The 10653-nt window shown below is 51.0% G+C and overlaps 1 protein-coding gene across 1 annotated transcript in view; it reads right to left on the bottom strand.

Annotated features, from left to right (window-relative positions):
• Window positions 1-912: 912 nt before the first annotated feature.
• SLC4A5 (solute carrier family 4 (sodium bicarbonate cotransporter), member 5) overlaps window positions 913-10653 on the bottom strand; it is a gene marked incomplete at its 3' end in the record, with an annotated part of 19434 nt that continues 9693 nt past the window's right edge. Inside the window, exons 7-18 of the mRNA XM_010014824.1 lie at window positions 9872-9927; window positions 7785-7942; window positions 7608-7695; window positions 7279-7433; window positions 6811-6954; window positions 6472-6646; window positions 6033-6166; window positions 5646-5917; window positions 3107-3168; window positions 2485-2685; window positions 2009-2122; window positions 913-1074 (exon numbers count right to left, since the gene is read on the bottom strand). Of these exons, the coding sequence (XP_010013126.1) occupies window positions 913-1074; window positions 2009-2122; window positions 2485-2685; window positions 3107-3168; window positions 5646-5917; window positions 6033-6166; window positions 6472-6646; window positions 6811-6954; window positions 7279-7433; window positions 7608-7695; window positions 7785-7942; window positions 9872-9927 (1721 nt within the window). The remainder of the gene's footprint in view (window positions 1075-2008; window positions 2123-2484; window positions 2686-3106; window positions 3169-5645; window positions 5918-6032; window positions 6167-6471; window positions 6647-6810; window positions 6955-7278; window positions 7434-7607; window positions 7696-7784; window positions 7943-9871; window positions 9928-10653) is intronic.

Raw genomic sequence — 10653 nt, 5'->3', positions numbered from 1 at the left:
ATGCACCCCACAGTGCTATGGTGCACCCTGCGTCACCCCACTGAACCCTGCACCACCCTGGTACACCCATCATTTCTCTGATGCACCCCACATTGCACTGATGCATCCCATGTTGCCATAGTTCACCCTGCATCACTATGGTGCACCCCACATCACCCTGAATCACCCTGTATCACTGCAGAGCACCCTACATCAGCCTCATGCACCCTGCGTTACCCTGGTGCACCCTGCATCACTGTACATCATCCTAAACCACCCTGCATCACCCTCATGCACTTCACTTTGCCCTGATGAGTCCCACATTGCCATGGTGCACCCTGCATCACCCTGAAGCACTCCACTTTGTTCCCATACACACTGCACCCCCCTGATGCACCCCAGGTTGCCACAGCACACCCCACAACACCTCAAGTCATCCCGAAGCACCCTGCATCCCCCCCAAGAACCCCACATCACCATGGCGCACCCTGCATCACCCCACACCACCCTAAACCACCCCGCTTCACCCTTATGCAATCCACTTTGTACTGATGCACCCCACCACATTGCCTTGCTGCACCCTGCAGCACCCCACATTGTTCCTATACACACTGCACCCCACGTTGCCATGCTGCACCCTGCTCCCCATGCAGTGCACCCTGCATCCTCCTGCTGCACCCTGCTCTGCTGCAGCGCACCCCGTATCCCACCACCACCACCACCATCTACAGCATCAGGTGAACTCAACACCCTGGAGGTTTTGTCACCCCAAAAATACAGCTTGAAAGGAAAGGGACAGCACCTGCTTTGCACAGCCAGGGTGAACCCCCCCTTCCCTGCCTTCAGCAGCACCCAAAAGCGGGTGCTTACAGGGATGCAGGCGGTACCCAAAGTGATGCTGTGCCCCCCAGCATGGGATGAGTCCCAGCTCACCCGCAGCTTGTGCTCCTTCCTGTTGACGATGACTGCTGTGATCTGCTGGTCCATGAAGATGAGGATGGTGACGAGGAGGGCCGGCAGGGCGCTCGCCAGGTAAACCCACCACGGGTTCTTCCCAAAGGGAAACACGAACCACCCTCGGTCCACACGGGTGGGCTGGGAGGGGGGGAAGAGAAGGAGGTTGGACACCATGGCTGAGCCCGGAATGGGTCAGAGAGGGAGAAAATCCCAGCACTGACATTTTGGGAAGCCCCACATCACCCTGAACTCCATCGCCTCCAAGCTCTGTCCTGCCCTGGTGGTTGGTCTCTTCTCCCAAGGAACAAGGGATGGGACAAGAGGAAATGGCCTCAAGCTGCCCCAGGGCAGGTTTAGCTGGAGCTGAGGAACAATTCCTTGCCAAGAGGGTGCTCAGGCATTGGAACAGGCTGCCCAGGGCAGGGCTGGAGTCACCGTCCCTGCAAGTGTTCACAGCCTGGGTAGACAAGACCCTCAGAGCCAGGGGTTAGTGGTGGCCTTGGCACTGCTGGGGAACACTTGGACCTGATGAGCTTAAAGCTCTTTCTCAACCTGGTTGATTCTCTGATGCTGCATCCATCCCAGAATCCCACCACCACACATAGGTACCCAAACCACCCCCAGCATCCACACGCCTTAACCGCGGACTTTGCCTGGATGCTCACTGGGATTCCCTCCATCATCCACAGCAACAGCCAGGATGGAGGAAAAGACATTTTGGGCAATGTTTTACTATAAAGGGGGTTTATTGCTTTAGTTTACCTTAAAATCAGTAGGCACTTGGAGCTTTGGGGTGTTGAGTCCAAAAAGCACATCCAGCCCCACAAACATTAGTATGGACATAAAGATAGAGAAATCACTAATAAGTTTACGCAGCTGCCAAGAATGAAAGAGAAAAGGGGAGGAAAAGAAAAACAGAAGGAAAAGAAGTCACAGAATTAGAATGTTCCCTCAGAAAACACAAAGTAGCTTCTAAGAAGGTGCCTGGATAATACAGGAGCCATGTTTTATTCCCAAAACTATTGAGAAGCTGGAAAGAGAGCATGGATGGAGAGGAGAGGAGCAGCCGAACCTTGATGATACTGGGGATGTGGAGCTTAGGGGTGTCCAGTCCGAAACAGGCATCCACTGCGCAGAAGATCAGGATGGAGAAGACATTGGAAAAATCAGCAATGAAAGCCCTGACCTGGAGGCAAGACAGGGAAATGGGGGTGGAAAGGGTAAGTAATGGGCTGGTGAGGGCACTTCATGGGATGGAGTTTTGCTTCAGCATCCTTCCCTGGGGCTTTCCAGCTCTGCTCACTTATGGATAACCTGGGTATCACCCACAAGATGCAGGGGTTTTCCCCCTTTAGTGATGGGTTATTCAGCATGCAAGAGCCAAATCAGCAGCCAAAAGGATCCCAAAGCAGGGAGGATTCTCCTAATCGCTACCAACATCTCCTAGAAATAGGGATTTCTTTTCTTTGCATCCAGTAAGGAGACCAACAGCTCCCATTTTTCCTCCCTTTTTGAGAAGAAGAAGGTAAAACTTGACACTTCCCTTACCTTGGTGGGGAAATAGCGGCTGAACTTGAACTTCTTCAGGGTCAAGGTCATGGAGTAGGTCCCAAAGAAGAGGATGAAGGACATCAGGGCCAGGTCAGGCACGAATTTACAGGATTTTCCCACTAAGCTGCCCCCATATTTGAGACATTCCTTCTTACTGAGCTGAGTCCAGTCCAGAGCTGTGAGGTTAATAGCATTGTACTGGGGAGAAAACCCCCAAAACAGCAAAATTAGTAGTTGAGGGAATTGCAGCGTGCCAGGAAAGGGGCATTTCCTGGCCCCAAAAGCAAAATTAGCAACGTGGGGAATTGCAGTGTGCAGGGAAAAGGGGATTTCCCAGCCAAAAAGAGCAAAATTAGTGGTTTAAGACAAAGGAAAGGGCTATTCTCAGTTTCCTGCCACTGGAAATCCCAAATCCACAGGAAAATCCTGGAGGTGCTAGTAATTTGGACTAAAAAAGTGGGGATTTGGTGCTGCTGAGCTGAGCCATGAACCCAAATCAATGCGAATCCTGCATTTCCCTCACTCTGAGCCAGCACGCATCACTCCCTGGATGCACAAGTCCCTTGGATTTGCCCTCCCTCATCCCAAATTTCCCATCGGGATGAGCAAACGCACTTACCAGAGAAACATTAGTGGTGTTTGGTGCCACTGGAGCTGAAGCATCGAACAAGGTCGCATTGGCTGCGGGAAAGGAGTTTGTTATTGAGGTTTTGGGCTAATATTGAGGTTATGGCATTCAAAGCAGATGGGCTTCACCCACAAAGCAAATGTGGGCTCGAGCACATCCTTGGAGAGCCACGTAGGGATCAGCATCCCGAGGGCAGACCGGGATGTGGGGAGAAAACCCCCTGTTTCTAACCCCACAGCCACTTCTCCCTGATTAATCCCATGCACCGGCGGAGAACAAGGATTCTCCTTCAGCAGCTTCTCCCTCCAGGGCTGGCGAGTGCCAGGGTGAGTGGAGGTAAGTTTTAGGAGCTTCCCGCTCCTTGAACTTCTAGGAGCTTCCCAAGGAAGCCAACAGCATCCCGACACCCGCATCTTAAAACCATAGGGGTAGACTGGAAAAGCAGCCTTGGATTTGGGAGGCAGCACACAATGATGCCCAATTTGCTTTTGAAATTTGTAATTTTGGGGTTTTTTAGGGGGTTTTATCATATTTTAGGGGTGTTTTGGTGTCTCACTGCAAAAAAACCCCATCATTTCTACCCCCGGCACCTTCGCTTCCAGTGCAAAAAGCAGCTCCGCAGCTCTTCGGGCGATGCAGCTCCACAGCTTCAGGAGCACCCACATTCTTTAGGGGTGCCCCTAAGCGGGGTCCAGCACCATTCTGCCTCCCCCTCTTGTCCATCCTCTTCCTGCGCCATGTGGGAATTTTGGCTGCCCCAACCTGCTGCCTGCATCCCAGGCGCCGAGGATTAATGAAGGAGAAGCGATTGTTGGGTTAGACACAGAGACCTGGGGCTGCCAAAACCAGGCTCCAGAAACAGCGTTATCAGTAATATCATTATCATTATTATTAATAATAATATTAATATTCCTCCATAACCTTTTCCTTTTCCACAAACCAGCCTTATTTGTGACTTCTACAACTTAAAGACTAGCATCCCACTGGTGGCATGTTAAGAGAGGGCCCCAAAGCTCTACAGAAACCCTTTAGCAGAGCAAAGTCAAATACATGGGGGGAAAAATAGAACAGCAAAACCCCCCCATGGGGGAAGAGTATCAGAGATTAAGAGAGTTTTAATATTTAGAAGGTGATACTCACTTGAGATTGAAATCAGCCCAAATTGATGTGTGCAGCAGAGACAAATATGGGACAAATCAGTTATAATAATCAAAAATCAGAACTAATTAAAAAAGAAGATTAAAAAAAAAGGATTTTGGGGGGAATAAATATCTCAAGAGCTAAAGGAATGGAAAATCCAATGTAGATACCACTGTTGTGGGTGCCCAGGGCAGCAAGGGCAAGGAATGGGGCTGGGTTGCAAAGAGATATCATGTTTTGGGGTGCAAATGCCTCTTGGCAGCCTGGGATTTGCTTGGGATGGGGCTTGGAAAAGGGGGAGACCTCCACGGAAGCTAAAGGCTTTGTCTTCATCCATGTGGATGGATGGAGGTGGTCACGGTCCTGTTTGGGATATTTTGGTCCCCTGGGAATCGGGCATCAGGCTTCGCTTTCCTGCAGGTCAGATTTGGGAGGGTTTTGGTTTGGGAAGGGTTGTGTTGTCTCTACTGTGTGCAGGGCTTTCCAAACCCAACAGGATCAGGTCACTCAGTGGGTGGTTGATGAACAGAAATTGAGGAGAGATACAACATTAAACCAAATAACTGTTAACTCCATCCTGGAGGGCGAGATCTCTTCTTGCAGTGATGGATGTATTGGGAACGTGTTGCATGGCAGGTCTTGGATGCTTTTATTGCTGGTAAGAGCTTCACCATCACACCTCTCTGCATCCTCTGTCCACAGCTGATACTCCCCAAAATTGCCAGCATTTAGACTTTGTAGATAAACTGAGCTTTTAGCAGGTGGTCGCTGTCATTAGACCAAAGCAAAGATTCGGCTCCTTTCCAGGTGGCCACAGGAGCATCTGAGCTGCACAATTCGGATGGGGGATCATCCGGTACATTTATCCAAGAGCAAAACCAGGGGAGCCATCAAAAGACCATCTGCTCCAAGCTCAATGGCCTCTCCTTTATGGCAAGGAGTAAGAAAGAGAAGAAAAACCAGTCCGAGGAGGTTTCTGCACCCAAGTGGGACATCCCGGGGTGTCGCAGACACCGGAGAGGACAAAATACCTCCAGTGTATTTTCTGGAGAGCTTGCCATCGACAGCAGGCTGGAATGATGTAAAACATCCTTTTTTCCCCATATTTCCTTTTTATCCATCTAGGTCTGGCTGCTCCAGGCTGAGGCCTTGGTTGTCCAGCACCATTTGCTGTGTCCTGACAAGCACCGATGCATCCATCCATGGGGGATAAGGCTCCACTTCCATCTTGTCCCAAAACACCCTCAGAGGAGGGGGCGAGGTCTTTCTACCCCGTGCTGACCAGGTAGCTGCCTCCTTCCATGTCTTCAGCCAATGATCCAGTGGGATTTACTCACAGCAGGACCCCACAACCCCTTCATCATTCCCCAAAAAACAGATGTGTACTCACCTGGGTCGGGAGCAATGCACTCGCACTTGTACATGGTCACGTAGTCCGGCTTGAAGTCCGAATTGATGGGATAGTACTTAAAGGCTCCAATCATCTTCTTGATGGCATCATAGATGAAGATGAAGCTGATGAGGGTGGAGAAGCCTTCCTCTGTGAAGCGGGTGATGTACTTTATAATGAAGCTGGCGTCCGTGGCCACCAGGATAAGGCACTGGAGGGCAGAGTGGAGGCCAATCCAGAGGCGAAACTCCATGTAGTCAATGCCGTTGCCTCTGAAAGTGGGGACAAGGGAAGAGCAGCCCTGTGAGAGCACGCTGTGGGCTGGAGAACAGCCCAAATCCCACTACAGATGGGTCCCAATTCCCCTTGGCATCTCCCAGCACCTACTTGCTGAAGTCAAAGAGCAGCTTCTCAAAGATGAGGATGGGGCCGGTGCTGCTGAGGATGATGAGCGGCTGCCCAGCAAAGAGGCAGAACATGGAGCCTGCCATGGCTGTGCCGAGGAAGCTCTCCATGACACCCTGGGGATGGATCAAATCCAGCATTGTGGTGATGCTGTGCCACCTTACCTCCTCCCCACAGATGGAGGTGGGAATTAAGGACCTCTGCTTGGACCTGCATAGGTTGGGACCATGTCCCATTGCTCCTGGCATTGCCATTGAGATGAGTTTTCCCATTCTGTAGGTACTTCAGGACTGTCAGTCCTACTTGGCAATGAATTTCCATCTCCAGCATTAAAGCTTGGCATGGCACAAGGAAGGTAAAACCCATCCCATCCCATCCTGCTGTCCCCAAGCCAAAGTGACCCCTTCTCCTTGGACTTTACCTGGTAGTTGTCTGTAGCATCCCCAAGCAAGCCCCCGAATGTGATGGCGTTGGTGATGCAGCCCAGGTAGATGAACAAGATGGCAGAGATGGACTGGATATGAAAGCCTTCATAGAAGTCGCTTGGGAACCAGGGCAGCTTCCTCTTGATATCCAAATAGAGGCCACCACAAAACCTGGGAAGAAACCACAAAGGACCAGATGCATTTGCTTTCTACCAAAAGAGTCCTGCACAAAAGCTGGTGCCCAAAAGGATTTCACCCTTTCCATGCCCCTGACACCACAGGGTGAGCCAGGAGAAGACACTGATGGGTTTAGGGGTGGTGGGGTGCTTGCTCACCTGCCGGTCCACGCAAGTTCTTCCCCGATCTCATGAACTTCAGGCATCTCCCCATCGTCGCTGCCTCCTCCACCGGCCCCAGCGCCTGCCCCACCGGCCGTGCCGTTCATCTGCCCCACTTCATTCAGTGAGAAAACTGATTTCCTGGGGGAGACATCACCAGCATTGACCATGGACCTGCCCTACCAACCCAGTCTTGAGGCAGGGCTCATGACCAAGGCCAGGCTGTAGTTCTCCACTTGGGGTGAATGTGGAAAGATCAAGAGCTGGATTTTCCCAGCCCAAGGGTGGAAACAGCCCTGAGCTGCTCTGGGGGTAAAAAAGTGCTGAAAAAGCAGCATTTCTGGAACATCTGCAGAGATTATTTCTAGGGATGAAGGCAACAAAGCTGCTGTGCTCCAGCAGCTCCAAATCAGGAGAGATGGGGATGGCCACAGGGTTGGTTCCAGCCCCACATCTCCCACCCACCTCTTCTCAGCCGAGGGCACTTTTTTGGGTGGCTCAATCCGAATATTGGGGTCCCACTCGCCGGGTGGCAGGACAATGACTTCATCCAGAAACTCATCGATGCCAGCAATCAGATCTTCTCTATCCCGGGCTTTGTAGGCAACGTCGCTGAAGAGCTGGAGGTCAAGAAAGGAGAGGTGTCAGCCTGGGAAGGGCATCCAGCACACGTGTCCCATGTCATTGTGGGATTTCAAAGCTCATTTGGTGGGGTAATAGGATGAAAATTGCTTTTTCTTCTCGGGTCTGAGCAAGAGGGTTCCTGGGGAGGGCTGGGTGATGCATCTACTCACATCATCCACCATGAGAGTCGCGATGGCTCTGCCGATCTCATTGTAGGATTTGGCTTTTCCCGCAGGACCAAGGAGAATGAAAAGGAACCTGGGGAGGGAAAGGCACCATGTTGGCAACCTCAGACCATCAGCATCTGTGTCATGAGACCACTTTGGACCCAAAGGAATTGTGCTTGCCTGGTGGGGACGGGCACCTCTGTCACCCCTCCCAGCATCGTCGCCTGGAGGAGCCGCACGAAAGCCACAAAGGGCTTCTCCAGGAACTCCACTTCTCCCACCAGCACATTGGATGCCTCTGCATCCTTGGGGATCTTCTTCATGAACTTGTTCTTCAGCTGTTGGAAAGATGAGGTTGGGGATGGGAGTGGTTGCAAAATCTGGCTTTTCCCCCTCTCTTTTCCACACTGCGAATGCAAAAGCTGAAGCCAGAGGCTCGAACTTCATCATCTCTGATAGTCCCAGGACTCCCAGAGGTGGGATTTAAGAGCCATATCCAAGAATAAACCAGCAAGGACTCATCAAGCTGAATTTCTTCATTACTCCAAACCACCACTAAGCCCGAGATTAACTTGGAACCACACGCTCGGGGCTCCCTGATAGGATGTGCAACAGGGTGGTTTGCAGGAGGTGCTCCACAAGGAAAACCCCATGGAATTGGCTGCAGAAAATCTGAGCCAAAAGATAGGGATCCCTGCATTTCTACAAGTCCATCTGCAGCCCCAACCTCCTCTATCCAACGCAGAAACACCAGTGGGTGCTGTGCACGGGGGATGCTTTTGTAGCTCTTTCCTCCTCAATCTCATCCTCCCATGATGGATGTAGGAAACCTCCCGCATGGATTTATTCCCCGGGTCTCTTCTCCCCTGCAGCTCTTTCATTATTAGTTTTAAAGGGTTCAATACCAACCCAGGCAGGGTGTTATTATAATCTATATGCCAGCATGAGGGGAGGCATGTGAGCTGGGCAGCAAGCACTCCCCTTCCTAATCTTTTAAATCCAAATGGAAAAAAATCATCATAATAAAGCAACTCCTCCAATGCAGTTTGGAATAAGCAAGAGCAGGAGTTAACAGTGACCACTAAGCTTCATGTAACACTTAAAAAGTCCCTTTGTAGTGGGTCTAATAGCATGATTAAACCTAAATGCTTTGCATATTTTGGGATTAACCCTCCACACCCTGCTGCTGGAGGCTGAGATTTGGGGTTCGTTCGAGGCAGTTGGGTTGGTTTAGTAGAGTTTTGATTTTGGGAGGTGTCCTGGAAACATTCTGCCTTCCTGATATCCTGGCATCCCTGTCCGGTGGCTCCCAGCAACACATGAATTTCCATCCTTTGCTTCCCCTTACATTACATCACCCCAGTAAGCCCAGCAAGGGGAAAAGCAAGCAAGCTGTTGTCATAGAATCCCAGCCTGGTTTGGGTTGGAAGGGACCTTAAAGCTCATCCAGTTCCAACCCCCTGCCACAGGCAGGGACACCTTCCACTAGAGCAGATTGCTCAAGCCCCATCCAACCTTATTCCTACAAATCCACATTGTGTTTAGTTTTCCTTTAGGTTTATGCTAAAATCCCACACAAAGAGAAACAAAGCAAAGCCCACATAATGCACCAACAGTTCCCAGCTAAAATGCCTCGATGGGGACGGGACATCCAGCACAAAGAATGGCACAAATCCTATGGACCCATCTATCACCAAGCAGAGACCTGCCAACTAACTGCCCGAGCAGCCTGAGCTCCTTCCCAGGTCTCCAGTTTAAAGCAAACCAGGCGGGAAAAGCTCCTAATGGATGAAGTTCACATCCATCATGGTGAAAATGGAGGGAAAAATGGGACCTGCCTCTATTTACAGACCTTTGTCTCAAGAGCTGCATTGATGTTTGCAGTCCCAAGTGCTCGGATGGGATTTATCCCCTCCAACTGCCAAGCAAAGGCATTTTTAGGACCCCAGCACTCTTCCAGGCACCTTTCCTTCCCTACCTAAAGATTTTAAGGAATGTTTTCTCAACCCTGAGGCTCTCAAGCTACATCAGCATCCTCACATGTCTCGAACTGCGTTCAACTCACAAGCACAGGTACTGTTTCTGGGACAGCTTCCCCATGAGTCAGTTGGGATCAATACATGGATTCATTTCCCTAATTAGGAATTTATGTGGTTATTGACCGAGTGCAGCTGCACAAGGCTCACATGGACCTTCACAACCAGAGAGTCCCTTCCATGTCCGAGATGCTCCTCACGCCACTGCACTAATGTTTTTGGGGTGATTACCTGGTCGGTGCTCGGTGTGTCCGAGATGTCGTTCATGCTCCGACTCTGCGCATGACCTGGTGGAGATGAGACAAGAGAATCATGGAATGGTTTGTTTTGGAAGGGACCTTAAAACTCATCCAGTTCCAAACCCTGCCATGGGCAGGGACACCTTCCACTAGAGCAGGTTGCTCCAAGACCCTGTGTCCAACCTGGCCTTGAACACTGCCAGGGATGGGGCAGCCACAGCTTCTCTGGGCACCCTGTGCCCGCACCTCAGCACCCTCATAGTAAAGAACTTCGTCCTTATATCCAACCTGAACTTCCTCTGTTTCAGTTTGAACCCATCACCCCTTGTCCTATCGCTACAATCCCTGAGAAAAAGTCTCATAGCCCCCAGCAGAGACACTGGAGGCTGCTCTGAGGTCTCCAGCAGCTTCTCTTCTCCAGGCTGAACAGCCCCAATGTTCTCAGCCTGTCTTCAAAGGTGAGAAAAACCACCCTGTGATGCACAGCCCAGTTCCTGCCCCACGTGCAAGGTGAAAACATGGTGGGAGGACTTCAGTATGACTAAAAACCATACTATTTATTAGAGCTGGGCTTGCAAACCCAGTGCAGTAAGATGAAAACCCAAGAATACGAGTTTGACTGCTATCAGCCAACCTGTGGCTACACAAACCACATCTCACCGATGGCCGGGGTGGGATCCCCATGGAATTGCAACTTGATTTTTCTTTCCCTGCTTCTTGTAGGCCTGTTCCCACCTCCCCAGCCCCCTCCCTGGCTTAAGCAGGCGGGCCGCG

This window comes from Nestor notabilis, unplaced genomic scaffold (genome assembly GCF_000696875.1).
Source record: "Nestor notabilis isolate BGI_N333 unplaced genomic scaffold, ASM69687v1 scaffold16365, whole genome shotgun sequence".
NCBI lineage: Eukaryota > Metazoa > Chordata > Aves > Psittaciformes > Psittacidae > Nestor > Nestor notabilis.
The sequence above is the reverse complement of the archived record's forward strand: the minus strand, read 5'-3'. Positions and strand labels throughout refer to the sequence as shown.